This window comes from Anser brachyrhynchus (assembly GCF_964034855.1).
Source record: "Anser brachyrhynchus genome assembly, chromosome: 22".
In the NCBI taxonomy this organism is placed as follows: Eukaryota; Metazoa; Chordata; class Aves; order Anseriformes; family Anatidae; genus Anser; species Anser brachyrhynchus.
In genome coordinates, this window is record NC_137715.1 from 7,580,162 (window position 1) to 7,607,890 (window position 27,729).

At 59.0% G+C, this 27,729-nt stretch overlaps 4 protein-coding genes across 23 annotated transcripts in view; 3 read left to right on the plus strand and 1 right to left on the minus strand.

Moving 5' to 3' along the window:
• Positions 1-3,428, minus strand: part of LOC308181839 (vasoactive intestinal polypeptide receptor 1-like) — a 14,168-nt gene extending 10,740 nt beyond the window's left edge. For 3 of the 9 annotated variants that reach the window (XM_080565545.1, XM_080565541.1, XM_080565540.1), the window contains exon 1: positions 527-3,427. In XM_080565545.1, coding sequence (XP_080421671.1) covers positions 527-1,070 — 544 coding nt within the window. In that variant the 5' untranslated portion in view covers positions 1,071-3,427. Of the gene's footprint in view, positions 1-526 lie in introns of all 9 variants that reach the window. The other 6 variants (XM_080565542.1, XM_080565543.1, XM_080565548.1 and 3 more) reach the window with 4 other exon arrangements.
• A 1,980-nt stretch (positions 3,429-5,408) lies between these two features.
• PRR29 (proline rich 29) lies at positions 5,409-9,969 on the plus strand. Of its 8 annotated transcripts, none has more exons than XM_080564673.1 (6): positions 5,409-5,817; positions 6,181-6,298; positions 7,587-7,658; positions 8,927-9,096; positions 9,225-9,287; positions 9,426-9,562. In XM_080564673.1, exons 1-5 carry the CDS (start codon positions 5,740-5,742, stop codon positions 9,261-9,263), a joined length of 477 nt encoding a protein of 158 aa, XP_080420799.1. In that variant the 5' UTR covers positions 5,409-5,739; the 3' UTR covers positions 9,264-9,287; positions 9,426-9,562. The 8 variants fall into 8 exon arrangements, with proteins under 8 accessions (XP_080420799.1, XP_080420798.1, XP_080420797.1 ...); XM_080564672.1 differs by having other exon boundaries at positions 5,412-5,817; positions 9,446-9,582; XM_080564671.1 differs by having other exon boundaries at positions 5,419-5,817; positions 9,220-9,287; positions 9,426-9,969.
• Positions 9,970-10,114: 145 nt separating this feature from the next.
• Positions 10,115-16,601, plus strand: LOC308181401 (1-acyl-sn-glycerol-3-phosphate acyltransferase alpha-like). The gene is made up of 6 exons (XM_080564665.1): positions 10,115-12,151; positions 14,529-14,662; positions 14,928-15,103; positions 15,262-15,357; positions 15,553-15,625; positions 15,812-16,601. Exons 1-6 carry the CDS (start codon positions 11,967-11,969, stop codon positions 16,045-16,047), a joined length of 900 nt encoding a protein of 299 aa, XP_080420791.1. The 5' UTR covers positions 10,115-11,966; the 3' UTR covers positions 16,048-16,601.
• Positions 16,602-17,509: 908 nt separating this feature from the next.
• On the plus strand, positions 17,510-26,806 carry LOC308181397 (alpha-2-macroglobulin-like). Of its 5 annotated transcripts, none has more exons than XM_080564659.1 (21): positions 17,510-17,722; positions 18,198-18,387; positions 18,615-18,768; positions 18,877-18,929; positions 19,108-19,128; positions 19,649-19,802; positions 19,903-19,987; positions 20,091-20,166; positions 20,566-20,680; positions 21,783-21,892; positions 22,218-22,433; positions 22,669-22,726; positions 22,803-22,948; positions 23,060-23,209; positions 23,615-23,854; positions 24,417-24,480; positions 24,588-24,699; positions 25,060-25,285; positions 25,354-25,480; positions 25,560-25,693; positions 26,163-26,806. In XM_080564659.1, the coding sequence occupies exons 1-21, from the start codon at positions 17,646-17,648 to the stop codon at positions 26,187-26,189; spliced, it is 2,535 nt and encodes an 844-aa protein (XP_080420785.1). In that variant the 5' UTR covers positions 17,510-17,645; the 3' UTR covers positions 26,190-26,806. The 5 variants fall into 5 exon arrangements, with proteins under 5 accessions (XP_080420785.1, XP_080420786.1, XP_080420787.1 ...); XM_080564657.1 differs by having other exon boundaries at positions 17,511-17,722; positions 20,061-20,166; XM_080564658.1 differs by having other exon boundaries at positions 17,512-17,722; positions 20,061-20,166; positions 24,591-24,699.
• Positions 26,807-27,729: the final 923 nt, after the last annotated feature.

Genomic DNA, 27,729 nt, shown 5'->3' on the forward strand with positions numbered 1-27,729 from the left:
TTCTTTTTGCTTTCTGTTCCCTTTCTTTTTGCTTTATTTTCCCCTCCACTGGCCAAAACCCCCTCATCACCCAAAGCCCTTTGGGAGCCTGGTGTTACTGGGAGCCGCCCCGCAGGACACACGGGGTTTTCCTCCTTGGGGGTGCCCTGGACCATCTCATCCCATCCTGAGCTTTGCTGGTGGCCCTGGTGTCACAGCCCGGGGGTGCTGCCATCGTCACCTCCCTCCCTGCCTGTCCCTGCTGCATTTCAGCAAATCCTCCCCCCGAAGCTGCCGTGAAAGCAGGTGCAGCCTGGAGTCCCCGCTGCCGGCTGGCTGGGATGGGGACAGGCAGTGGGAGGGATGTGGATGGGGACAGGGACATGCTGGGGACACCTGACCCCGTGGGGTCACCCACCCCACCAGGACTGCGGGTGCTCCGCTCCCCAGGGCTTGTGGGCCCCAAGGTGGTCATCACAGGCAGGTGCCCGCCACTCTCACTGCCCCCCCCGACCTCCCCATCCCCGTCCACCCTGAGGACACTTACCCAAAGCATCGGGAGCGCCAGCAGCAGGAGCAGCAGCGTGCAGGAGCTGGGGAGCTGCCACGGGCACCCCATGGCTGGAGTCAGCCCCGTGCCACCTGGTCTGTGGGTGTCCCAGCTCAGTCCCCAAGGGGCTGGGGCCAGCCCAGCTCCTCCTGCATGGCACTGAGCACTGGGGGGACCCCAGCTCCCAGGGGTGCCCCTGCTCCCCCTGCTCCTTCCCAGCCCCGTCCTGTACCCAGGTCCCTCCAAGCCACTTTCCCTCAGGGGGTGCTTGGTCCCCGAGGGTGGCCCTGACCCACTCCCAGTGTCCCCCCAGCTCTGCCCGGCGCCCACGGCTCCTTCTCTCCACCAGACTGAATGTCACAGCTCCCGGGTCTGGCAGTGTGCAGGCTCCCCTCCGCTCCCCCTCCCCACGCACAGGGCTGGATGCCAGGAGCAGCATGGGGGGGACACCCAGCCTGGCACTGCCATGGCCCGGCCCCCAGCACCCTCTTATCTGCACCCCTCGGCGACCTGGGACCCCCCCAGCTGTGCCCAGGGGCATGCACTGGGGGGGCTGCAGAGTCCTCTTGCCTGCTCTTTGGATGCAGCTGAGCTGGAAACCTGATGTCCAAAGGCTTTGGGAAGTGGGGGTGCAGACAGGACTGGTCCAGGTTGGGGTGCAGGGGGCGTGCTGAGGGGCACGCTCCTCCCCAGCCAGCTCTGCCTGGAGCTAGAGAAGCCCCGAGGGGACGTCGTGGTGCTGGGGTGGTGCACACTCTCATGTGCAAACACATGCCCTGACACGCGTGTGCACGCCTGGATGGGTGCACGCACACAGTGCAGGGATGCTCCTTCAAGCCCTGCGTGCATGGGAGGCTCTGCAGGCAGCTGCCCATCCCGCCTGCTCACCTGCGTGGGCTGGGACACCCCCGATCCCCTTTCCAGAACGGGGAAAACCCCAGAAAGGGCTAGAAGATGGGTGTGTGGCTGGCAGCGGGCAGCTCTGCAGGATAAACTTAATCCTGCCCCATCCAAGCATGCTCAAAGTCCTTGGACAGGTCGCCTTATATTCCAGAAAGCTGCATGAAACCCCAGCAAAGTGCAAAACGGAGGGTTTTAATCTGGGCTGAGCTCATGATCTTGGTGCTTGGGTGCTACCAGGATGCTGGGTGCAGAGCAGAGCGGGTGGCACAAAATGCCCAGCGCAGCATCCCTGCCAGCCATGCCCTGGCACTTCTCCGTGGATATATATCTACAACTCAGCTCCATGCTGGAAAGCACCAACCCCTTTAGCACAGGGAATTTTGACCCAAACTTCACCACTTTTAGTGCTTTTAGAGCAAGGCAGGGGGCTAAGGGAGCTGTGCTGTCCCTTGTGCCAGGGCAGGATCGGGGGGAATGGCAAGCAGGTTCAGGAAAAGCTTTAGTGGAATAATTCACCTTGTCTTTCAAATAACTGCTATGTAATTCAAATACCCCTAAAAATGCAAATAAAGGAAATGGGCCCTTAATATTTAAAACCACTTGTACGACATTATTAGGAGTGACCGCCGCTGCTCTCACAGGCACAGAGCAGCAAAGGCTGAGCCTGCAGTTATATTGACACAAAAAGCCTCCGGGACCCGGCCAGACTCATTACCTTCTAATAGTTTCCAGCAAAATGCAAACACCCAATTTTAATCATTTAATTTTCCAACAGCACGTAAACAAGCAGTGGGAGGTTGCCTTGTCAGACACTGCTTTAACCAAATAAAATTATAACCGGTGCAAATAATCCCGGGCTGTGCTGGCGGAGATGGGGGCGACGGAGCAGGGTGAAGGCAGGCTGTGCCTGCTGGTCGTGGGGGCCCCAAGCCACACGTGTCCCCAAGCCACACGTGTCCCCACACGGCCGGCTTATTTGGTGCCATCTGGTGGCAAAGTCACCAGGGCTTGTCACTGGAGGGGAGCAGCCAAGTTTTGGAGGTGCCTGCTTTGGTCTGCAGGGTGGGAAGGAGCGGCTGAGGTTTGGGGGGGCTGCAGAGCACCCTTGCTGCATGCTGGGGGCTGTGCATTGCCCTTCCCCTCCCCAGGCAGCCCCCTCCTCCACCCTTGCCAACAGCCTCGTGCTCAATTTTGGGCTCTGGGAGGAGCCAGCCAGTGATGGTGCTGAGTGAGACCACAGTGGCTGGATGATGGCTTGGAAGAGACCTCAGAACAAGACCTCCTGGAAAGGAAAGTGTTATTTTTTTGTAACTGGGCTTCAAAGTGAGATCCTTCCACCCAGTCATGCTCCCGGATCTGCAGAGCAGCCCCGAGAGGTGCGTGTGATGATGTGACATGGAGCACAGGGGACAGACACTGCTGAGCCCCCACTGCATGTGCTTGGTTTGTCCTGATGTGCAGTGACAAACCGGGTTTGGTCGGGTGGTTTAGTTGCCCAGTGCACAGGGGAGGATGCATTGCCTCCATCTGGCTTCCTTTGTCTTCCATGAGTCTTAGGCAAGGCTGCTGCCCGCTGTCTGTTTCCTCATGTTGGGGGATTGTCCCAGCTGCGATTTGGGGCAGAACGAGGGACGTGCTGCATGCTGGCCCCCCTCCCCAGTCACCCCAGTTGTTGCTGCTGGGCTGTAGGGGAGCGCAGCCCATCCAGGCGTGGCACAGCGCCGCTCCCAGCCTGGTGCCATCCGTCACGCCCCAGCTCTCCATGTTCTGCTGCTCGGCTTGTTCACCAAAGCTTGTCGAAGCCGTGGTGCTTTCATTGCTTGCTTTGTGAGCACGGATTCGTGCAGAGAGCATTGGGCATCCCAGAGGGGCCGGATTGCCTTGCTTTTGCTCCAGATGCCTGGTGCAGCATCTTCCCCTGCTTGCACCCAGCAGCAGGGGCACTGCTGGTGGAGCCCTCCCCTAAGCAGGGTATGGGGTTGAAGTCCTGTCCTCGGGCTTTAATTAGGGTGAAGATTTTGGTTTGGCTTTCCAGAACAAGAAATTCAGATTTACAGTAAAAGAAGGGCTCGGGAGCTGCCAAAAAGAGGGCTGCTAATAAAAACATCCACAAAGCATCCTCAAGGGTGTCTTGTGGCACATGTCTCAGCCTAGGGGTAGGCTTCATCAGGGTGGCTCTTACTGGGGACAGAGGCGTCCATCACTGCCAGAACTTTATTATCACCCACATGGCCATGAGCGCTCCTGCCCCAGCGCCGATCCCCGCAGCCCTAATTCCATGGCGCTGCACTTTAAAGACAGAGAGCCGGGCTGGCAGGCGTGGGTGGGCGCATGGTGCCTGCATCTCCTGCTGCCACCGATGCTCAGACCTCCTCTCTTCATGACAGATGTGCTGGGGGCCTTAAAAAGGGACGTGATGCAGTGACTGGCTGCAGATGAGCATTGGCCTGCCCAGAGCTGAGCCCCAGCCTCTGCCCTCTAACCTCTGCAGCGGTGCTGCACGGGGCGCATCAGGGCTGGGGGTTGCACCAGACCCCCACTTGCGGACAAAGAGCAGTCAATAAGACCCCCAAAGGGGCTCAGGCTGCCCCAGAGAGGTCTGAGAACATTCACACCACGTCCCCTTGTTTTCCCACCGCAGCAGAAATTCTTCTTATGCTGCAAATGGCTCAGCCCTTTGCTCCAGTGCTCGAGTCCTTCCTACAGATGAGAACAATATTAGCACCGACAAGACGGATACCCGGGCTCTGCTCAGAGCACACCAGGCTCTGCCAGAAGCAGGGGGTAATCAGCATGGTAATTAAATGTGCAAATAATGTGAATTTGGGAGCTATAACAAAAGGCAGTGAAATAATCCAGCGGGGCCTGGAGAAATTAGGAGCACGGAGCAAAATGTAATGAAGCAGAAAATAGCCTGGCTAGAACCAAGGGCTGGGGGCTAAGGCAGCCGACCTCAGAATGGGTGCTCCTGCCCATCTGGAGGTGTCTTGTTGCGGTTTTGGGGCAGGACAGGAGGTTTTGGTGAGATCTGTTCCTTCTTCATGAGCAGGGCTGGCTCCAGGCTGGGTTCCTGGGAAATGCTCCCAGACCTACATGCTAGGGACAGAGGGGACTTTGGATTTTATATTGATGAAATAATCACCCAGAAGGGCAGTCCCAGAGCCCACGGAGGTGGAGGAAAGATATCTGAGGACAGTTGGAGGTTGGGCCATTTGGGGAGAAAATTTCCTTGCAATGGGTTTGCATGCCAACTTGGCATGGGGCAGGGGTGTGGGGGGGTGTACTGTGGCTGGTCACTGCAGAAGGGGGAAGTGGTCCATGGGGACCAGATCTGCGGTGGCACCTGCGTGATGTCCCCAGCAGCACTGTGCCTTGGTCATGCATGGGGGCACTCTGCCTCTGAGGACCAAGGGACATCCCATGGAGTGGAAGGACCTTCATCCTCCATCCACAGAGACCCCACAGCCGCGGCATGCTGGCAGGGCGCTGCATCTGATGGCAGGCACTGCTGAGCCCTGCAGAGCTGAGCCTTCCCTGAGCACTGCCCAGACCCATCTCCCAGTGCTCCCACGTAGAAACCTGGCTGTGTTTGCTCCTCCGACCTGAGTCCCTGGTGCAGGTGAGAGCTCAGCCCTGCAGGGACACACTGCTGCTTTGCAGCTGCCTCCGGCCCCTCCAGCTGCTTTCTGCCAGTGCTTGACAGGACCTTTCAATACGTCCCAATCAAAGGGGTGGCATGCTGAGAGCAAGCCAGGCAGCCAGAGCTGCTCTGACAGGCGACTGCATCCCACCAGACCCCCCGTCCATGTTCTCCTGTTGGCTTTTACCTGCCTCCCACCCAGTGAGCAGATGGGAGCAGAGTCGTCTCCCACCTCCCACGACAGCCGGCATTGATGGAGACCACAGGGCTGTGGGACCTGGGTATTTAGGAAAGCTTCCAAAAGCGTGTGCCCGAAGCGGTGAGATGCTGCTGGTGGGAATGCAGTGGGGCTGAGCAGACATGCCACTGGGACCAGTGCTCCCCAGCCACTAGGACCAGTATACAGAGCTTGAATGAACCCACAACCCCAGTTCCCTGCAGGGACAATTGTCCTGCAGGCCCAGAAACACCATGGGGTGTGGGGTGGGGAGCACAAAACACCTCTGTCCCACCCCTTTGGTGGTGGGGGGTGTCCTGGAGATGCACAGTGGGGAAAAGCAGTGTGGGGACGCTGCTGTGGCTGCCAAACCTGCCGGAGGCTTTGTTTGGCCCCAGCAGCTATAGCAACAAGCCGGAGCTGCCGGCTGCAGTGCTGCTCGGCTGAGCCATGGAGGTCGGGGCAGCGGGGGACCCCAAGGGGGTCTGGGGGGACCCGGTGACTGGGACCTACATCATCCCGCATGGGGTAAGCCCTGCAGAGCAGCTCTGCCTCTGGACAGAGGGGATAGTCAGGGTATGCAAGGGTATGGTGGGGAAAATGGGCTGGGGTGGGAGGAGAGGGGATGGGGTGGTGGTTTTAGGTGGGCAGTGGGGTCTGGAGCTGCAATGCTGGTTTGTGATTTTATTTATTTATTTATTTATTTATTTGTGAGATGTAAATGCCCCCTGCAAAAAGCAAAGTGCTCACTGTGCACCGCGGGGCCGTGTCCCCAGGGCTGGGGGGAGGGCTTGCAGGACTGCACCCCTGGAGAAAGGGGGGTCAGTACAAGCCGACCCCTCCTCCAAGACCCTCCATCCCCAAGGCTTTCTTTCCCCTTCTGCCTTTCAGATCCCACCTGTGCCATGTCCCCACGGCGCTGTGCCGGTGTCCCAGCAGCCAGTGGTGATCCTCCAGCAGCTTCCTGGGACCCTCGCCCAGCCCACCAGAGCCCCACACCTGCGGGAAGGTGTGTGACCACAGGCATCTCATAGTCCCATGTTAAAACCATCTTAATTTCATCCTTTTATTTTTTTTCAGCCTCTTTAGGATGAGTGACACCTGGGGGGGCAGGGGGGAGGGCTGCAACCTCACAGGGCTGGCCACACCTTGACTTGATGGTGTCTTTGCCCTACAGGATGCAATTTTTGGTGGTTTTACCAAACTTGAAGTCAGGGCTGGCTTGGACCACACTGGGATGCTCCTGGGGGATGGTTTTTTTTGAGATCTCTTTCGGCAAAAAAAAAAAAAAAAAAAACATTTTGTGAGCATCACCAGGGAAAGGCAGGGTGATACGGGATCTTTGGCCATTCTAGGTGGGACAGAGGGGGACGTACCAGCTCCAGAGGGATTTTGGCTCCCAGGACAAATTATGACCAAAGCCATGCTGTGGGGAGGGGGAAGGCTGAGCTGTCTAAAAATACATGGAGGAAAGGGCATGCTCCAAATTGGTGTGGGAAGCTCATGCACAAAGCAGGGTCTTGGAGATCATCCTCCAGCAGGTTTGAAGGCACCTTGCAGGGGAACTTCATGCCTGCAGTAAACGGTGATGTTTCATTGGGGATGTGTCAATGTTTTAATGGGGGTGTTTTAAAGCCTCAGGCATCCAGCCAAGGGGACTCAGATGCTGACATGTACGTGCATGGCCACCTGGGTCTGAGCCCTGCTCAATAGGTACTTGCTCTGGGACTGGAGGAGGCATCAGTCCCTATGGGGACTATGAGTCCCCAGGGGTCTCTGAGCTCCGAGCCCCCACGCACAATTCCATGCCCACTGCCCAGCTCTCTGGCAGTGCTTCCCCGGTGCCAAGGAAGGATTTGCCAAGCCCTGAACACTGCCAGGACCGCAGCAATTCTCCTCCGAATGGGCGGAAAGTCTGCTGCCTCCAGCACCGCTAATCACCTTTTGTGAGCAGCCTTCGTCAAGCCAGACCAGATGTTTAATCACATTTGCAAATAAGGAAAGGCTTAACTATGTCTATTTTAAAGCTTTATCCAAGCAAAATAATTTTTAAATGCCATGTAGGCCTTCCAAATTGGGCCGTGGGGCAGTCTGGCTTGGCTCCTGGTACTTGGCATAGGGACAAGCTGTGGTGCCACGCCATCCCAGCAGGGACCCCATGGGGGCTGCATCCACACTGCTCAGCCAGTGGCTGTGTTTCCCATGCCCTCGCTCTAATCCCTCTCTGACGCAGAGCCCCTTACTCTCCGGCAGATTTAATCGAGTTGATGATGATTCAAAACTCCCAAATGTACCAGGTGGTGATGAACAGTCTGGCCGTGTCGGCATTGACGTCCTTCGGGTTCGGACCATCTCCAGCTGCTGCCCAGGTACGGGGCAAGGAGGATGGATAGCACCTGGGTCCCATTTCATAGCAGCATGGGACCCCTGAAGTGCAGCTGCTGGGTGTTCACAGCCCTCTGCAGCTCCTGGGGGGTCTGGGGCTCTTTGGGCTGGTTTGACCCCCAGCACGGATCATATCCAGGCTTCTTGGAGGGGATTTAGTGCAGCTGGGAAGAACCGAGGTCCACCAGGCGTGGGCAGGGTGCAGGACTGGGCTGAGCAGCAAGGCTGAGCACTGCTCATTAGGCAGAACAGCTCTGCGAGGGCGTTCATTTGAAAGTCCATCTCGAACCAAAATTACATGAAACATCTCATCTCCATGGGGGGAAACAAATGCCGCTTTCTTGGTGGGATGTGGGCAGCTGCCTTGCTCACTGCCAGCTGGCATCTTTCATGCACGTACTCCCAGTACCCACCGATTCACTATACTGGGGGAGACTGGACCCTGCATGTGGCTGCTCAATGCTCAGATGCTGTGGGCAGCATTTTGGGGTCCTGTCTCAGGTAGCAATGCCCCTGTATTGTTTCTCCGTGTGGAACCTCATGGAGCTCAGGCAGGAGAAGTGCTGAGGGGGCTCCCGGCCGGGAAGCGGCTCTGCAGGAAAGGCCCTGGGGTCCTGGGGGGCCCCAAGCTGAGCAGGAGCCAGCAGCGGGCCCTGCAGCAAGGAAAGCTGGTGGTGGCCCGAGCTGCACCAGGTGAAGGACCGCCTGCAGGCAGAGGGAGGGGATCCTGCCCCTCTGCTCCTCGCTGCTGGGCCCCTGGCACCAGAGAGGCCAGGCAGGCTGCAGAGAGCCCAGGGGAGGGCCACGAAAGTGGGGGCGCCGGAGCAGCTCTGCTGGGAGGAGAGAATGCGGGAGCTGGGGCTGCTCGGCCTGGAGGGGAGGCTGCGGGGGATCCCGGCCGTGCCCGTAAATCCCCGCGGGGAGGACGGAGCCGGGCCCAGGGGCACCGGGCACGAAGCGGGGCCCGGGAGGTGCCCTCTGACCGCCGGGAAGCGCTTCTGTGCCCTGGCGGTGGCGGAGCTGGCACAGGAGAGGCTGTGGGGGCTCCTCCTGGGAGGCCTCCAGAAGCTGCCGGGACCTGGCCCTGGGCACCCCGCTCTGGGCACCCCAGCTGGAGCAGGGGCTGGAGCAGTTGGTTTCCCGAGGTCCCAACCTCAATCGCTCTGTGACTCTGATCCTGTCTTGGGGAGCCCGACGAAGACAGCTGCTGAGATAGGCCCAGAATCTCTTTGCCTTTTGTTCCTCCCCACAGCCACTCATGGTGCCTTTGCAGACCGGAGAGGAAGAGGAGGCCATGGTTTTCCACCACCACTACGTCCCCTACACCGGTCCCACTCCCATCTTGGCATGGCCGGTCCCGGCTGGGGCTGGGGGACCGGTGGTCATGCGCTACCAGGACACGGCAGAGGAGGACGGGGAGCCGTGAGTAGCAAGGGTGCTGCTTTGTGTGTACATGTCCTGCAGCCCCTGGTGTGACAGCACCTCTGGCACCAGATGGGACACAGAGGGCTGGCATTTACTCCTGTCCTTGGTCCTTTCCACCAGCGCAGTGCCACCTCCTCCACCCCCCAGTGCCACAGGGACCGTAGGAGCCAATGTCCCACCATCATCAGGTGAGGACAAGTTCTCCCCGTAGCACCTACCTTCAATGGGAGATGTCCCCAGGCATACATCAACCTTCCCACATATCCCAACGAGGGCTGAGCCCTTCCTGCTCCCTCCCTCTGTCCAAGCCCTAACACGCCCTCCAGGCCCTGCTTTCTCTCTGCAGAGTACTACGACATGCTGGAGCAGCGGCAGTGAGCTCCCTGCACCCTGAGGTGGCTTCTCCTGCACGTCCCTGGCCTCCACCCCAGAAGATCTTGTGTGTGCCGAGAGTGGGTGCCCTATGGTACTGACAGTTTTGGGGTGGCCCACAGGGAGGAGGACAACGTGCCCAGCAAAATGCATCAAAATAGTACATTTTGCTGGGCATGTTGTCCTCCTCCCTGTGAGCCACCCCAAGGCACTGGGTGTCACGAAGCCCATCACCAAACCCAGGTGACTGCATAAGAGGGACAAGCTCCAGTTCAGTGGTGACATCCCAGTCCCAGCTGAACAATGTGTCCTTGCCAAGCCACGAGGGCCCTGCGGTGCTCGGCACCATGCTGTGTCCCCATGGGACATGCTGGCATCCGCGGGGTGGGGTTGTGCCAGCCCAGGTGTCCCTTCAGCTCCCAATGCAGCACATTGCCTGTAATTAATTTGCTTTGTTAAGAAAGCGCCCTGCTGTCACTAATTAAGCATCTGTAATTACCCAGGCTTCTGGCTCTGTGCCTGAGCATAGGGCTTCCTCCAAGCAGCAGGGGTGAGGGGGGGCTGTGAGCCTCTTGCACCCAAAGGAAGGGGAATACCAGTGCCTGATGCTCTTGGCCGAGCATAGCATGGGCAGGGCTGGATATGGCCAAGTGCTGTTCCCACAACGGGAACACACAGTTCCACAGCTCCCACACTGTTCCACACAGTGCTGGCCCAGTGCTCATCCCAGTAAGGGATCCATCCTCTAGAGGGCTCCTGGTTGAGTGAGTGTGGGGTTCCCCAGGGCTTGGTTTCCTCCCTGTTTGGGTAAAAAGGTGGGGGGCGTGTGTGCAGGCGTATTATGGGTGCTGGGAGCTGGTCTCTGCCTCTGCCACCTCCCCATCCCTGCTGCAGGGTTCACAGCTCTGCTCTGATGCCACCAGGGTGGGTGGGCTGGTGGGGCTATGGGGTTCTGATGAGGGCTGTGGAGTTCCATGCAGCCAGCAGCATTACAGCCTGGTTATCAGGAGGCTCTGCTTTAGGAGCTCCTAGTAGGAGACTCTAGGGCTGGGGGTTAAGTGGAGCTGAGAGCACGCAGAAAGATAGTATCCAGGCAGTTCACCCTGAAATCCCCTCTTTCTGCCGCTACTGGGTAATGAGGACCACCCTGTCTCTATTTTGGGGTCCCTATGGAAGGGAGGGCTCATGCTCCCCCTGCCCAGGACCGAGCCATGCTCTGCCACAGACGGATCTTCCTCTGCAGCGAGGCTCAGCCTGGCTCCTGCTGAAGCTGTGGGAGAGGCTAGCAGGGTTGGCCCCAGTGTGGAGTGAAGGAGCCGCGTTGGGTTGGGCATGAAGGCACATCTCCCTTGCGTGGGAGTACCCTGAGATACTATAAGACCGACTGGGTAGAGCAGGAGAGGAGACCGTCCTGGGGCACTTCTAGCTGCCAGCACAGGGAGCATGGCACGGCCAGGAGCAGGAAGGCGTCTGCTTGTTCCCATGCTACCGGAGGTGGGGAGAGGGTGTGGGTGGAAGCAGCTGCTGTGGGAGCAGAGCAGGGTGATTTTGTTGAAGGTATGTCATGTCAGAGAAGGTTTGGGGCCACTGGGTGCGACCCAGGAGATGCGATGCTGGGGTTGTTACGGGAAGGCACGAGCAGAGCCCTCTGACCCAAGGACTGGAGGAACCAACGGGTCTGGGCAGCAGCGCACGGATGGAGCAGTGGGGCTGTGAGCTCCCAGATAAGAGATGCTGGTGGCTGAGCTGGCTGACACCAAGCCAGAATCATCTCTGCGATGTCAGAACACTGCTTTTGAAAAGCAAGACCAGAGTTTCCAGACTTCCGCAGCCCAGGAATGGGCTTGAATCTTGTGTGCCTGGTGTGACAGCAAGTGAGCAGGAGGAGAGGCTAATTACACTCCTGTGCACGCAGACTGCACTGCCATAAACACCTAATGCAACGCAGCCCCTGGCTGCCAGCTGGGGTGGGGGCTGGCAAGCCTGCATGGGGAGCAGCCGGGTATGCTCCAGTGGCCTGATAATCTGCAGTGTGGGTCCTGATGGTGCTGGGGAACTGCGGCCAGCCTCGCTGGGGTGGTGGGTATGGACCGGAGCTGCTCCTGTTATCAGGAGGATTTCAGGGGTGACCCCAAGAGGTGCCCCCAGCGTGAGCACTTTAATAAGCAGCTGAGCTGATTGCATCAAGTCAGAAGCATTGCAATAGGCACATCCCAGCTGTGACTCCATGGATGACCCAGGGTCTATGGTGTTGACTCACCTCCGCTCTCCACCCTCGGCCGGTGAGCCTGCCTCCCACCTCTGCCAGTCCATACTCAAGCCTCTGCACGGGGCGAGCAGCACACAACTCCTTCCCCGGGACCAGCCCACGCGCCCACATGTGGCTCTGCTGATACCCTGGTGTCTCCTGCCGTGCTCCTGGCAGCCCTGTCCTCCTCCCCAGCTCCTGGGGACGCGGGCTAAGCTCTCCAGCACCCTCGCGCCCAGGCGGCACGATGGAGGCTGTCCTGCTCCAGGGGCTGCTGCTCCTCCTCTTCTTCGTTGCCCTGCTGCTCTACCAGCACAATGCCACCTTCAACTACTTCTGCAAGGTGGCCTTCTTTAACTGCTGGGTTGTGGCCATGGCCACTCTCCTCTCCCCCTTGGCGGCTCTTCGGGGACGCTCCGTGGAGAACATGAAGTGAGTACGGCTTGGGGTTGTTCTTCCACCGCTGCGACATCTGGGGCTTGGCGGTGATGGAGGAATTTGGAGGTCTTGTGGACCTGCTCTTTCCTGCCCAGGCTGTACCCAGAGCCGGGACTATATGGTGTGTCTGCGCAGTGAGGCTGAGTCAAGCCCTGGAGGCACGGTGAGAGCTGTGGCCACATCCCTGTGGCAAGGAAGGGTGCATCTGCATCTTGTGGTGTGGTGGAGGGGTGCTGGCCAAGGCAAGGGAGGGTTACAGTGCAATGGGGTGGCCACCTGGCTTTGGACTAGCTGGCCCCCGGAGGATGAAATCGTTTACAAGGGATCCTTCTTGGCTGTTGCAGCGTTGGGCCATCAGATGGGGAGGCTGGCAAGGGTTCGAAGCGCTGTCATTAGCAGGATACAAACACACACCCACGCCTGCCTCCTTGGCAGTGCAGCCACGTCCTGTTCAGGGGACTGCGCTTTGGCAGAGGGACTGCGGGATTCCTCGGTGCCATCAGCACTGGCACAGCGCTGCCGCGTGCCGGTGAGCCGTGCCGGTGCTGCCCCGCAGCAGAGGGGAGGCTCGGCCGAGCTGGGGGTGGTGGCGGCTGCGATAGCATCTCTGAGCACGAGAGGAAGGTCTGGCTGCTTCCAGGGTGTCGCAATCCTGGTGCTGGATTCCTGGGCACGATAGCATACCAGAAGGGATGTAATTGTGTCAGAGTGCAAGAAGTCTGAGGCTGTGCAATCTGGCAAGCTTGAGCCATCGAGTGTGGGCGCTGAGAGATTTCAGGCCCTCGGCAGGAGTGTGGTCAGAGGTTTGATGTTATCAGTCCCCTTGTGCAGACGCTCTCATCCTGTCTGTGCGGAAATGCTGTACACACATGCACATATCCAGAGGTGCTTTGAGCACTGGGGCAAAAGCTTCCAGCTTAGAGGAACTCCCCGGCGTGACGCAGTCCTGAGTCACCAGTGCCGTACCTTGTCCCACCGACACCTCACAGCCGTCCTCCACCAGAGCAGCACGCCCTGCTCCGCCTCCTCTTCAGCCTCCAAATCACAAAGCCTCCGGCTTGGAGCAGGTTCCTGTCATTAATCCTGGCTTTGGGGCATTGCCACAAGTGTTTTGCTTCTCCGCAGGCACAGGGATTGCTGTGCTTAGGTCTCCCAAAAGCTCAGTCCTCTGGCGCAATGGCCCTACCAGGCACTGTGAATTTCCCTGTGAATTTCCCCATGAATTTCCCCTGCCTCCTCACTCCTCCCAAATCTCTTCTCCCGCCTGCCTGGTCCCCAGCTCCTGCTGACCGCCCTGTCCCCTGTGGGTTCTCTGGGAACAATCACTGATAGATGTGAGGTCCCTGGCATGGATGCTCTCCATGCTATGGGTTAGAAAGTGCCCCATTTCAACACTGTTGGAATGAAAGTGTACCGGGCTTTATTTCCTCCTTGGGTGCTGCAATCCCCATTGCTCCATCATCCCTTCATTCCTCTTGTTGTTCTCACACTGACTGTCACCCTTCATCAGCATTGCCATCCTGGTGTCACCCTTCCTGTCCAACCCTTTCTGGTGACGCAGCTCTTCCTTGTTTCCTGTCCATCCGTGTGGATGAGAAACCTCCATCCCTTTCTGACGCTGCAGAACTACTGAAGCTATTCTGAGTTGCTCTAATGAACGAAGCTGAGTTGCTTCCTGCCTTTTTTTTCCTCTGCTCTTGGCAAAGCCTCCTCCGCCTCCACGCGTGGTGCTGGCAGCGCTGTCCAGTGGCTGTTCCCCAGCAGCAGCCCTGCCGACCTCTCTGTCCCCAGGCTGTTCCCTGCAGTGCTCCCCCAGCCATTGCTCGGCACATCTCGCTGCGACCCACCACCCACAGGAGGCAGTGGCCATGCAAGCTGTGAGCCTGGGGCTGGGGTTCCTGCCCGAGGTGCACGTGCTGGAGCCTCACGGTGAGGCTCGCCCAGTCAGAGGCTGTTGTCCTCACTGGGATGCGATGATTCACACCGCAGCTGCAAGCATTCCCATCCCATCCTACCCCTTCCCATCTCACTTTTTCTTCTTCCCTGGACGTCAACCCTCCAAGGAACTTGTTATTTCTCCCACCTGCTCGTGGTGGCTACTCTTCGTGGCTCAAAGCCACACTTTCTATTACTGAGGCAGCGACTGCTCTCACCTTGGGGATGGCTACAGATGTGCTTACAAGAGCAAACCACCACACAGGATTGCTGAGACTGGGAACAGACACACCTTGGGACACGCTATTTGCTCGTATGGACCAGCTCTAGCTGGTCCGTTTTGCACCTTGCTCCTGCGTGACTGTGAAGGGCTGGAAGAAATCCAGCAGCCCCTCTCTGTGTTGATCTGCTCCCCACGTGTGTTCCTCTGCCCTAGGCTCCTGCGCGCTGCGATCCGGCCCCTCAAGCACCTGTATGGCATCAAGATGCAGGTGCGGGGCTCTGAGCATCTGAATACCGAGGAGCCCTACGTGATAGTTTGCAACCACCAAGCTTCCCTTGACCTCATGGGTAAGTGCAGGGCAGAGGAGGGACTCGTCGCTGCCTGGGCAGCCTTTGGGGTTCTGCAGGGCTGGACCAGCCTCGTGCCGGGGTGTTCCAGCGAGGCCAGCACCAGGATTTGTACAGGAAGTGTGGGGTAGAGAAGCTGGTGAGGCAGGAGCTCGGGGCTGCAAGGAGAAGGGAGGAAGATGCCGGGTCACTGCAGCCACAGCCTGGTTGGTCATGGGAGCCACCAGGCAGGGACTGATTGCTTCTTCTCTCATCTCTCCTCCAGGCATGGTGGAAGTGATCCCCGACCGCTGCGTGCCCATCGCCAAGAAGGAGCTCATATACATGGGCACTGTGGGGTGGGCCTGCTGGCTCAGCGGCATCATCTTCATTGACCGCCACAAGAGGGGAGATGCCATCGATGTCATCTCCCAGACGGCCAAGACCATACGGCGTGAAAATGTGAGGGGACCGGCAGTGGGGGCAGTTGAGGAGGAGAAACACAGGGGGGTGCAGTGGGAGGCATGGGGGGGCACCAACATAGCGGGGGGCGGGGTGCACCGGTCTTGGGCCAGGGGACCTCTGGGGTCCATGTTTGCATCCCTCCCTGTCCTGTGTAGCTCCGAGTGCTGATTTTCCCCGAAGGCACCAGGAACCAGGACAAATCCATGCTGCCCTTCAAGCGCGGGGCTTTTCACTTGGCTGTGCAGGCTCAGGTAAGGCCATTGTTCTCCTCCACCCACCCTTGGCAGAGAGGGATGGGCACACACCCTGGGGCAGGAGGATGGGGGACATTAGGGTCTTCTGGGGTCTGCAGGGCCCAGGGAGGTGGCAGGGACCTGCTGAAGCCCAGGGCACAGCAGGAGCTGGAGTCTGTATGGAGGACACCCCTGACCCACCATCTCCTGCAGGTTCCCATTTTCCCCATTGTGATCTCCCCGTACTGGGACTTCTTCAGCTCCAAGGATAAGAAATTCACCTCTGGTAAGTGGAAAACAAGAAGCCCTGATGCTGGAGGGAAAATTTGGTGGTGGGGATGGGGCCCGCAGGGGATGGAGGTCTCTGGGAGACATGTGGGGAGGCAGCCAGTGGTGGAGGATGCTGGTGGGAAGACCTTGCTCCTGGGGGGTTTGTCCAGCAGCCTCCTTGGCCTTTCCCCTCTCTCTCCAGGGACATGTACCATCCAAGTCCTCCCCAAGATAGAAACCCATGGCCTGAGCCCGAAGGATGTCCCCGAGCTAACAGAGACCATCCGCAAAGCCATGGTTGATGTCTTCTCTGAGATGGCTGCAAATCAGCGGGGGGACCAGCGCGCTGAGCACCCTCTGCTCCCGTGCTCTACTGGGGCCACCAAGGGGACTGGCAGCCCACGGCACAAGGGCGACACAGCTGGGACCAGTGATTAGGCAAAGGAACAGAACCCCTTGGGGCGTCGGGGAGGTGGCACAGTCACAGGCTGGGCCACGCTGTCCCCCTGTCCCTTGTAGATGTGCCTGCCGGGCTTGCAGCAGGATGGTGCCCTGGTGCAAAGGGAAGCAGAGCAGGGTGGGAGGCAGCGCTGAAAACAGAGCAAGGTGCCCCAGAAACCCCTTGCAATGATGTGTGTCTCCCCCAGACCTGGTGCTGTGCAGCCGGCCCAGCCTGCGGGCTCCATCCGGTGGGATGGATACTGCCCACGCAAGGGGCGAAGGGCTGGGTGTGCCAGGTAGAGCTCACTGCACCGTTCTCCGTCCCTCATGGTGTGGTTCACCCGTGGGCTTGTTCAGTTGCTTCCTGCCAGGGGAAGCTGCAAGCCATGGTCCTACTGGCAGCGCTGTCCTCGTGCAGCCATCGTGGGGAGGGTGCAGAGCACACGGTGTGGCTGGGGGGGACGGGAGGAACGTGGGGAGGGGGATATTGCCACGTGGGAAGAGCAACCTCGATGCAGAGGACGGTGCAAGATTAAAGAGTCCACAGCTGGTTTCTGTGCATGGTGCCTGAGCCTGCGGGGAGAGGGCACGGTGTGGGGGGGGCTCCGTCTACTTACGGCCATGCTGCACGCATAGCACCCCTACGGACACCACGGCTTCTCCTGGGGATATTGCTCCGGACGGGGCGAGGAGCACGTGGCAGGGTGGGAGTTAAACGGGGTCTGTCCCCGTGCCGTGGGGGTGAGCAGTACATGCACAGGAGGGGCACCAATGAAGTTTACAAAGGAGGAAGGCCTGGACCATGCCCACCTGGAGCAGGAGGGACCTGCGCCCCATGGCTGTCAGACCATGGCACAACCACGTTCATCTGCCAGCCGCGTGGGGCTCCTGTGAGCTCCTCCTCTGCCTGTTCCCTGCAGCCAGGCAGGGCTTTGGGCACCCTGTGGTCACTTCCCCACCCCGGGGTGACAGCAGGACAGTGTGTGGCTGCCCCCAGCGCTGGGAGTGGGGCGGGCAAGGCTCACATGACAGTGGTCCTAAAATTCTCTAAATATGATGTGCAAACTATGGCCAAGAAAGGGAACAGTGCTTTGATTCATCATTGTTCCTGCTCTTGGGAATGGCTGGAAGAAATTCTGCGAGATCGTGGAAACCTGTCCATTAACTTCTGCTGGGCAACAATACTAGCAACTGCAAAGAAGCTTCCTGCGAGCAAGAGCTCTCCAGGTCAGGAACCATCACATGGAGATGGCCAAGAGCAGCATGCCCGGGGAGGTGCTCCATTCCCAGGGAGCCCCTTCACTCTTTTCCCTCCTGCCAGTCTCCCCGCTCGCTGTTTGCTCTGCAGCTCTGCGCTGGCTCGGCGGTGCTGCCACGTGCCCACAGCTGTGGGTGGGGTTTGGCTGCCTGGAGCCTTGAACCCACTGAGCCCTGGGTCGGGTGGTTAAACATTGTCCTACCTGAATGGCCAGGCCCCCACCAGGGACCTCGTTGGCTTTCGTTGCTGCCAGCGGGGAGGTGAAGGTGAAAGGGAGAGAGGGAAGGTGCAGCGTAAGGGCTCTGATTCCGCCTTGCCTCCGCGTTCTCCCCCAGGCATGGGGTCCGCAGCAGCCCTGCCCCGCCTGATGCTGCTTTGCCTCCTGCACCTTGTAGCTGGAGCATCTGCACAGCCGTAAGCCCTCTCTGTGTCCATCTGTCCATGCTTGGTAGGATGATGGTTGGTCTTAGCTTGCTGGTGATGCTCAGGGACAATCCTGGCCTTGACTGTGGTCGCTGGTTGGGGGAGAAGTGCTCGGGGTAGTGTGTTGTGTCATCCCCGTGAGTGCAGCGGACTTTGTGCCTGGGGTTGGGGTCTCCGGGCTGCTTTGGTGTAGGTGCAACCTCACACACGAGCTGGGGCATGAGCAGAATCATTCCTCTCTCCCCAGACCCACCCCACAGCTGCTTCCCGAGGTGTTCATGGGCAAAGGGGGCTCTGCTCTGGTCCATGGACCGGGCAGATGGGGGAAGGCTGGGTGGCACAGCCCCACGGAGAACATCCAGGGGTAGAACAAATCGGGTACCCCCTACCTTGGTAGTCTGAATGGGAGGGGAGTGCTGGTCTTTGCTGTGGGTCCCTGCCCACTCTCGAGGAGTCCTCTCCCCAGGAGATACCTGGTGCTCTTCCCCTATGTGATCTACTACCCGCACGGGGGCAAGGTGCACATCCACCTCATGGACCTGGATGGGCCCGTGCGGGTCACCCTCCACCTGGCGAGCAGCCACAGCGTCCCTAATGTCACCCTGGAGGAGACGGGCAACAAGATTCTCCAGCTGGACTGGCCCCTCTTCCCCAACGTGAGTGACTGAGGGCCCCAGGAGGGAATGTCCATCCCTTAGCCACTGCTGGGGCCAGGGGAAGGGACACGGGGGCTGTCCTGGGTGGGCAATGGCTGAGCTGGAGAGCAGAGGGACACGGGGCACACACAAAGGCCTGGTGAGCTGCATCTACATTGTCTTCCCGTGATACACCCAAGCCCACCATAAAGGCTTTGCACCCATTTGTGTTGTTTTCCTGGGGGCAGATTTCTACCCCAACAGAGGAGGTGGCGTACCTACATGTCTCCATCCAGGGAGGTTCCCTGGGGGTCTCCCAGCAGAGGGAGGTCCTGCTGAAAGCCCCAGGTCTGTGGACTGTGATACAGACAGACAAAACTACCTACAAGCCTGGGCAAACCGGTGAGGGGCAGGAGCTGCTGGAAGAGCTCATGGGCTCTTGGGATGGGATGCTCGGGTTGGGTCCCAGGCTCTAGCACTCACTCCTGCTCTGGGGTTTGCTCTTTCCAGTGAAGTTTCGAATTGTCCATTTGGAGGAGGACTTCATTCCCAGTGACAGAAAGGTGAGATGGGGTCAGGGTGCAGGAGGTGTGGTGGCGATAGGGTCCTCACGTGGTGAATCTGCTGGGTCTTGGCAGCAGTGACAGGGACCGCAGTGTCACCGTGAGCGCAGGCAGCTGGGCAGAGGCATGGCTGGGCTGCTCCACGCTGAGTGCTAACCCCTTCTCTCTGCTTTTGCAGCTTCCCCTGGTGACTGTGAATGTGAGTTTTCACCGTGTGCCATCCTGCCAGCTCCCTCGGGAGGAGCAAAGGGGCCCAGAACACATGTGCTGCTGGGCACCAGGAGCGGGGACAGAGAGGACATCCCTGATGCAGAGACATCACAAGGAGTAGGGAGAGGGCTTGGGTTCCTCATCCTCATTTGCAGCCCCATTTGGGTCAGCTTGCCTGCATGTGGGACCTCAGGGCAATGCCACTAAGGTCCAGCTTATTAACAGAGATTTCAATCTGTGCAGAAAACCAGGAGCTCCCAGTGCAGGCTGGAGCATCCCCCAGTGTCCTGCTGCTGGAGCTCAGCCTGCAGGCTGGAGCTCAGCTAACGCAGCTTCTGGGGCAATTGTTCCACCTGGAGAGGTGATGCCCTCACGGTCTGAGTGTGACAGCAGGGCAAAACCTCTGCTTCTTGCGAGGTTGCACAGGGCGATGAGTCCTCCAAGCTGTCAGCCCCACCGCTGCCACAACCCCCCAGGTGAGGGCTGACACTGTGTGTCCCCAGGTGCAGTATTACGGAGAGAGAACCATCGCGTCATGGCAGGATGTGAGCCTGCAGCAGGGCATCGTGGACTTGTCCCTCCCGCTGGCCATAGACTCAGCCTTGGGCAGTTACACCATCAAGGTGGAAGAGAAGACTCACGTCTTCTGTGTGGAGGAAAACAGTGAGTGGGGATGAAGGCTTTTGGGAGCCATCATGCTGGATGGCAAGAAATGGGCAAGGAGGAAGTGGGCAGGCTCCTGTTTCCCGTTGTTCTCCTGCAGGGCCACCCCACTTCCAAGTGCTTCTCCAGCTGCCATCCTTTGTGACGGTGACGGACGAGAAGATCCCACTGCACGTCTGCGGGTGGTGAGTCAGCGAGTGGCCACGGGGCCGATGGTCCCTGCAGCCTCCCCATCCCCTTCCTGCTCCATCCCCACAGGTACCCATCTGGGAAACCTTTCCGGGGCAGGGCTGAGGCCAGCCTGTGCCAGTGGCACAAATATTATCCGAAGGAATCTGACAGATGTGCTACATTTGTGGCCGAGGTGAGGGCAGAAGGTAGGGAATGTGGGTGGTGGTCCTGGAGGTGTTTCCCCATCTTGGGGTCCTGTGCCTTGGGGATGACGGCTGGGTGCAGCGACTGGGCATCACCGGGAGATCCAGCTTTCACATCAATGTTCTGCAAAGCCAGTCATCCCAAAGAGTGTGGGGGAGTTGGGTGGGGACTCTTGGGGTGCTCCTCGGGACAGGATGGGCAGGAATGGGACAGCCATGCGGCAGAGCAGCATACCAGCCCTAGGGTGGATATTGCAGGATTCCAGTGCTGGAGGATGGGCTGGTGGGAGGCAGCAGCACCCGAGAGCCCTGATCCACCACTTCCCCGCAGATGACACCCAAGGGCCTGGCCACGGGCTGCTGCTAATGTGGGCAACTCTCTCCCTCAGACAGGGAGGAACGGCTGCTTCTCCGCCCAGATATCCACAGCTTCTTTCAACCTGACCAGCCCCGACTACGAGAGGCAGCTCCACGCCAACGCAACTCTGATAGAGCGGAGGACCGGTAAGTGCAGCCAGGGTGCACCCGGGGTGTCCGTCCTTCCCATACACACGCATCAGCTGCTCTGGCCCTTCCTTGCTTTGGTGTTTCCTCTACTCCCATCTGTGGAGCAATCCCTCAGGCCCTGAAGGCTGTTCAGGAACTTCTTCCCCTTCCAAGATCCTTCCCCAGCTGTTCCCACACCATCCACCTCCCACTCTGCACTCTCTGCCTCTGACACAAGTTGACATGCTTTGTCAGTGACTGGAAAGCTGTTAGGGTTATTATCTTTTTCTTGGCAGGCCTTTCTGACTTTGATCATGATTATAAATAGCTGTTATCTGCCTGGGTAGGGTTATTATAAACTTCCTTAGGATCAGGTAAAGAGCCCAGTTTCAGCACAGCAGAGACAGGAATGGCAGATCCTATTTGCCTGTATCAGCTAAGGGGGTAAAGATGGGTAGTTTTGATCATTTTGGAGTAAAGATGGGTACTTTGATAGCACCCAGATCCTGCCTTATGCTGCTCACAGTTCAGCCCCTGTTACCCTGAGGACAGTTTCTTGTGCTTGTTGCCCATCAAGTGGGCTTTTGCACTGTGCAAACTCACCCCTAAACATTGCCTGCAAGAGGACAGCTTTGTTTCATACGGCAACGTGCAAAGAAAGCAGTAGGGAGCAAGCATGCAGCTCTACATGCTCGTGACTCTGACCCATTTTCCTGCCATGCATGAGTTGAAGGGAGGGAGACAGCTTTGCATCATGAGCTCTGCTTCGTGAGCTTTGCATTGCTGCTTCTCCTGTCCTACCTTTCCTTCCGGACTGGGCCAGAGTGGTGTCTGCATCAGCATGGGCTGGTAACACTGCTTGGGGTGGGGACGGGAGAGCAGGCACCGGGCCCAGCTCTCCTGGGGGGTTTGCCAGGACAAATTGCTGAGCGCCATCTCCAGCCTCATGCACCACCCAGCACGGCTCTGCAGCTGTGATGCTGAACATGGGACATCAAACGTCACACCCCTATCCTGAGGGCACAGAGACATGGGTGGAGATGACACGTGGGGGAAAGCAGGGGTGGAGCCATTAACACCGCGCCACCCAGCGCCACCCCTCTCTGCCTCCTCTCTGCAGGGAAGTTGCAGAGCCTGACTAAAAGCTGTAACATTCTGCCTGAAATGCCCACTGCTGCGTTCGAGAACACCGATGGTTTCTACAAGCATGGGATGCCCCCCACTGGCACGGTAATGGGGGTTTCCTGTGCCCCACAGCCCCGCTCTCCCACCCCTGCCCTTTGGCTCCAGCGCAGCCTGTGCATCTCCTCTTCCTCCTGGTGCAGATGTTGCTGAAGGGAGCTGCTGGTATCCCTTCTGCCTTCACCAACCCAGCATGACCAGTTGTGGGATGCTTATTCACTCTTTTTGGGGGACTGAGCATGGCTGGCTCGTGTCTCCCAGTGTCCTCCTGCAGGGATGTCACAGCACAGTGTGTGGTGGTCGCGGCTGCTGCATGCCTTTCCACCCTGCTGGGCTGTCTTCACCTTTGAGAATCCTGGTTTCCACCCCTCAGGGTGATCTCAAGGAGGTGCCTCTGCCCTCAGAGCGTGAAAGCCAAAATGACAGTACCGTCCTGAATTCCTCCTCTTCAGACAGCCAAAGTTTCTTGAAGATCCGCAGGATGAAAAGGACGCCACCCTGCAGCCAGCCCCTGCGGCTCCGGGTGGATTACGTCCTCAACAAGGAGGCCCTGGGGACTAAGCTGCAGAGCGTGGATGTGGTCTTCCTGGTGGGTCTTTGCCTGGGGAGGAATGGGGGACAGTGCACAAAGGGCAGAACTCAGAGGAGGAGGATAAATCTGCGGGACTGGCCAGGATGGAGCCATTTCCAGCCAGCCCTGCATGGGCACTGTTGGCTTAGGGACTTGGGGCTGGACCCTGGAGCTGTTGGGTCTTGGGGAACTATTTCACTTCCTCCTGAAGCACCAGTTTAGTCCTTCCCATCTCCTCCCTCCTCCTTTGCAGGTCATGGCCAGAGATACCATTGTCAGCATCCTCAGGAAGGAGCTGCCCGTGGAGGCAGGTAGGTCCCGCAGCACAGACGGGCCGTGCAGGGCTCTGCTGCCCGTGCCTGGACCTCACCTCCCTCCCTGTCCCAGGGCTGAGAGGCTCCTTCTCCCTGGAACTGCCTGTTGGCCCCAGGCTGGTGCCCACGGCCATGGTGCTGGGCTATGTGATGCTGCCCGGCGGCAACGTGATGGGCGACTGGGCTGAGCTGCACGTCGCCATGTGCTTCCCCAGCCAGGTGAGTGGAGGCTGAGAGCCACCTCCTGGCTTCCTGCACACCCCTTGCTCTCCACCCTTTGCCTTTGTTTGGGGGATGGAGAGAAAGCCCTTCCTGGGACCCTCTCCCCAGGTGAAGCTGTCCTTCCCGGAGCAGAAGGCTCTGGCGGGCTCACAGGTCCGCCTGAAGGTGCAGGCTTCCCCAGGGTCCCTCTGTGCCATCCACACCATGGATCAGCCCACATCGTACTATGGTCTCGAGGCTGCCCTCAGCTCCAAAGTGGTGAGTATGGAGCGGCCTCGGTGCTGGACTGGTGCCTTTCCATGAGGACTTTGCAGGGGACTTGCTGCTGGGGCACAGGGACAGTGGATTCTCACTGCCAGACACATTTCAGGGGAGGGCAGTGAGGACCTGGTCCTGAGAACCCTGCCACAGAATTGCCCTGTGGTGCTTCCTTGGGTGGCAATATTGAAGATAGGGTGCGGGTGGTGGGAAGCACTGCCTGCTCCTCGGGGAGAGGAGGCAATGGAGCAGAAATGGGCCCCAGCAGAGGGGTTGGGGCTGGCAGCATCACTGCCCTGCCCAGAGAGGTGCCAGGGCTATGGGGTGATGCCAGGAGCAATGAGGGCTGTAGCTGGGCCAGGAGCATTTCAGGTCTTTCTCAACTAAAGCTCATGTTTGGCTTAGGTCTATAACTTACGCCCATCTTCTGAAGACAACTCTTATTCTGAATATGGAGCAATCTGTGTTGTCAATAACATGGGTATACATCCAGGAACCTCTCTACAGTTCAACTCATTTCATGAGCATATCGCAGCCGCTATACCACTCAACCCGTTTGATGTGCCTATCCTCACATACAAATGGCGGCACGCTAGGCAGGCAGCAGAGTTTCGCAGCTCTCCGGACCCGTGCGACCCGGGTGTGGTAGGAGCCATCCCCCCCCCCCACCTCTCCATCCCTGCCTTATGCTCCTCTTCCTCACAGGGAGGGCTTCCTGGGGTGCTGGGGCACCCGGTCCCCCACCCATCCCACACCCGTGCTCACAAACCATCCTCCTACATCCCCCACGCACTGCACCCTGCTCCCAGCCTGCGGCAGGCATGCGGATTGCGCCTGTCCGTCTGGGCATGGTGGCTTCCCGTGGGGATGGGGCTAAGCTCTGGCCTTCCATCGTGAACCTGGGCTTGGAGTGAGCAGCCAAGGAGAGGCCTCCCATCGGCAGCACTGGGTTGGGGCTGGCTGGGGACGGGGTGAGCAGAGCAGACCCAGCAGGTCACGGCCACCTGCCCCAGTGCAGCCGTGCGCCCCGGCACTCCTTTTCCCCTCCTGCGCTCCTGCTGCAGTGTGCCAGGGGGTCCTGATTTCTGGGAGCTCCTTTTTGGCTTGAAGTGCGAGATGATTCCTCATTTCAGAAAGGGTCAGAAAGGTGTTTTGGCAATGCTGGTCTTCAGCGCACTGTGGTTCCCTCTTGTGTGTCACATTTCAGCGTGCAGCTTTGAGAACTGTCACCAACACCGTCCTGAACAGCTCTATGGCATTCCAAACAGTGGGTGAGCGGGGATGGTCTGCAAGAGCCCCCACGCCAGCTGCTGAAGGACAGATGGGGGTCGTGCAGCCCCTGTCCTTCCTGGCAGCGCATTCAAGCTGTGCCCATCAGCAGGGCTGGAGAAGTACGAACAGGAAGGTGAGAGAGAGCCCCAACCCCGGCAGGACCTAGTACCGCAGAAGGATTTTCCTGGGACGTGGCTGTGGGAGCTGGTCCCTGTGGGGTAAGTAAGGAGCCCTAGAAGACCTCAAGCCAGGGGACTGCCCGTATCACATCAGCTTCCCCTCTGGGTGCAGCACCCAGACCACTCGGTCGGTGTCCCTGTGTCCAGGAGTGGCACTGGGACACATCCAGACGCTTCCCTCCAAACTCAGCACCAGCCCCAGGACAGACTGTGGCAAACCAAGTCCTGCAGGCAGGGGATGCTGTAAGAGAGAACCAGGAGCACTGGTGGCACCTCTGCCTGCCCCAAACATGCGATGACCACCGGTGCTTGGACCACGGGTGGCTGGCACGCTCCTTCTGCTGGCTCTGCCCATCAGGCCCAGCCAGCAAGGACTGTCCATCTCCCACCGCCCCGCAGGGAGGAGGGCTCCGTGGAGGTGCCGGTGACGGTGCCCGACGCCATCACGGAGTGGAAAGCTGGGATGTTCTGCATGGCGCCCACGGGCTTGGGGTTAGCCCCTACTGTCACCCTCTTGACCTTCAAGCCCTTCTTCGTGGAGCTGGCGCTGCCCTACGCCGTGACCCGGGGCGAAGCCTTCACCCTGGCCGCCACCGTCTTCAACTACCTGCGGCAGTCCCTGAGGGTGAGCGGGGTGGGCCGGGGGCCGGGGGCTGCGGCCTGGCGGGGGCTGAGGGGATCATGGTCCCGCAGGTTCGGGTGACACTGGCGGAGTCGGCGGAGCTGGAGGTGTCAGCGAGCGCAGATGGTGCGGAGAGCAGCTGCATCTCGGGGTTCAAAGCCAGGACCTTCCGGTGGGCCGTGAAAGCCACCAGCCTGGGTATGGGTGTGGAGGAGCTGACGAAGGGCTGGGGAAACCGGGGCTGTGTCACAGCTGCATTCCCCATATGCATCCCCAGGCAAGGTGAACGTCACCGTCACCGCCCAGGCGCTGCGCTCCCAGGAGCTCTGCAACACCGAGGTGCCCATGGTGCTGGCGCAGGGGCACGTGGACACTGTGACGAAGCTGCTGGGGGTGGAGGTGAACGCAGAGGTTGGTGGCTGTGGGATGGGCTGCTTTGTCCCCTCATGGGGACCACAGCTGCACCCAAAGCAGCTGTCCCCAGAGCAGAACAGAGCTGCCCCCGTCCCCTGGCTGTACGGTGCCTGTGGGTGCTGCAGACTCCTAGATCAAGGCTCCTGCCTCCCTGCCATCCATACCATCAGCAGAGTGCCTCCCCTTTCCTTCTGGGGGTTGGATTTGTAGGTTTGTGGCTGCTGGCTGGGCAATGTTCAGTTCAATCCCCTTGTTGCACCATGCAGGGGGCTGCTCCAGCTCGTTCCATGTGGTCCTGAGCTCCCCTGGCCCATCAGGATGGCTGGAAAGCATTGGGGACGGGGTCCGGGTGGGGTGTGAAGGGCTCTGGCTCAGGAAGACAGTGTGTCAGAACGAGCGGAGGGATAGTTCTGGGATAGAGAAGGGTAGGCTAACTGATTGTGGTCTCACACCTGTTGTATTCCAGGTTTTAAAGCACAAAAGACCGATGTGAATGGAAATTACAGCTGCCTGGCTCTTGTTCTGTTCCTGACCCCATTGTACCCACCAGGCAGCTGAGGTCTGAGCCTCTTCCCACCCCTGCTTCATCCCCTTCACCTGAGTGCAGCCTGCAGCAGCGTGCTTCAGACAAGAACTCCACGACCCACCCGTGCCCCCCTCCCTCCCCGGCAGCCCTGCTGTCCCCCATGCTTTGGGGGCTGGTGGGGACCCTCTGCTGTGCTGTCCACTGGGGAGGCATGCTTTTCCACAAGCTGATGCTGGTACAATTCCTTGGAGAAGGGATCTGACAGCATGAGTAGAGGCAGGGAGAGGAGGTGCCCCGGGAACAGCCCTGTCCCTGCTCCACCAGGCTGGAAAATGAAAACAAACAAACAAACAAACACAAGAAGGAAAATAGAAGCAGCAAAGTGTTTTTCTTGTAAGAAAGCTCATTTTCTTCAGGCTCTTTCCCAGCATTCGTAGCCAGAGCCAGTTTCATGCCTTAAGTGCTGGCCCTTTCCATACAGTTCTCAATGACCCTGTCTTCCTTAATGATGTATAAAACGGGCTGTAGCTTTATTTGCATCCAATCTTCACTTTATTTTGACAAATAAAAAGCTGAAATGAAAACTGAAAGAGCGTTTGTTGCACGGGTGGCAAGGCAGGAGGACAAGGAAGAGCAGCAGCAGTGCTGCCTGGCCAGGAGGGGCCACCTGCCTGGGCTGGGTGCAGACCCTGCACTTGCTCCAGCTTCTGCTCCAGAGCCGCCAGCAGCCCCAGGCGATGAATCGTCCCCGCAGTATTTCCTCAGCAGGTGCAGATCGGAGAGGTGGAGTCCCCCGTATTGATCTCCCCTTGGCCTCGCTGATGATGGTCCCCTCTTCATCCCACCCCCATGTCCCTAAGGGCTCGGTGTGAGGGCCTTGAGCTTGCTGAAACATTGTGCCACCCTGGGGACACCTGGCAGGACCCTGACCTGAGCCAACACCTGGGGATGGCAGGACAGGCTGGGGCCAGCATGCAGCCACACTCCCCCCTTGTGTCCATGAGGGCAGTGGGGACCAGGGCCAGTATGGGGACAGCAGCCGGGGTCAGCCTGGAGTCCACAGGAAAGGGCTCGGCCCCATCTCTGAGTTCCTATGTTCGTGTCTGTTTTGATGATATTGGAGGAAACGTGGCAAAAATGCAGCTTGAGACCTGTGTTCAGCCCAAGTATCTATTTTTTGGGAGTATTGGTTGACAGTCGGCTGAATATGAGCCAGCAGTGTGCTCACGTGGCCAAGAAGGCCAACAGCATCCGGGCTTGCATAAGAAACAGTGTGGCCAGCAGGGCTAGGGAAGTGATTGTCCCCCTGTGCTCGGCTCTGGTGAGGCCGCACCTTGAGTACTGTGTTCAGTTTTGGGCCCCTCACTCCAAGAAGGACATCGAGGTGCTCGAGCGAGTCCAGAGAAGGGCAACGAAGCTGGTGAGGGGTCTGGAGAACAAGTGTTACGAGGAGCGGCTGAGGGAGCTGGGGTTGTTTCGCCTGGAGAAGAGGAGGCTCAGGGGAGAC

Coding starts and splice junctions, on each gene's coding strand:
- PRR29 (XM_080564666.1), top strand. CDS start 5,740: ATGGAGGTCGGGGCAGCGGGGGACCCCAAGGGGGTCTGGGGGGACCCG. Junction 7,659..8,926: donor CATCTCCAGCTGCTGCCCAG/GTACGGGGCAAG, acceptor TCCTCCCCACAG/CCACTCATGGTGCCTTTGCA. Junction 9,097..9,224: donor GCAGAGGAGGACGGGGAGCC/GTGAGTAGCAAG, acceptor CCACCAGCGCAG/TGCCACCTCCTCCACCCCCC.
- LOC308181401 (XM_080564665.1), top strand. CDS start 11,967: ATGGAGGCTGTCCTGCTCCAGGGGCTGCTGCTCCTCCTCTTCTTCGTT. Junction 14,663..14,927: donor AGCTTCCCTTGACCTCATGG/GTAAGTGCAGGG, acceptor TCTCTCCTCCAG/GCATGGTGGAAGTGATCCCC. Junction 15,104..15,261: donor AGACCATACGGCGTGAAAAT/GTGAGGGGACCG, acceptor TGTCCTGTGTAG/CTCCGAGTGCTGATTTTCCC.
- LOC308181397 (XM_080564657.1), top strand. CDS start 17,646: ATGGGGTCCGCAGCAGCCCTGCCCCGCCTGATGCTGCTTTGCCTCCTG. Junction 22,949..23,059: donor CCATGTGCTTCCCCAGCCAG/GTGAGTGGAGGC, acceptor CCCTCTCCCCAG/GTGAAGCTGTCCTTCCCGGA. Junction 23,855..24,416: donor ACCCGTGCGACCCGGGTGTG/GTAGGAGCCATC, acceptor GTCACATTTCAG/CGTGCAGCTTTGAGAACTGT.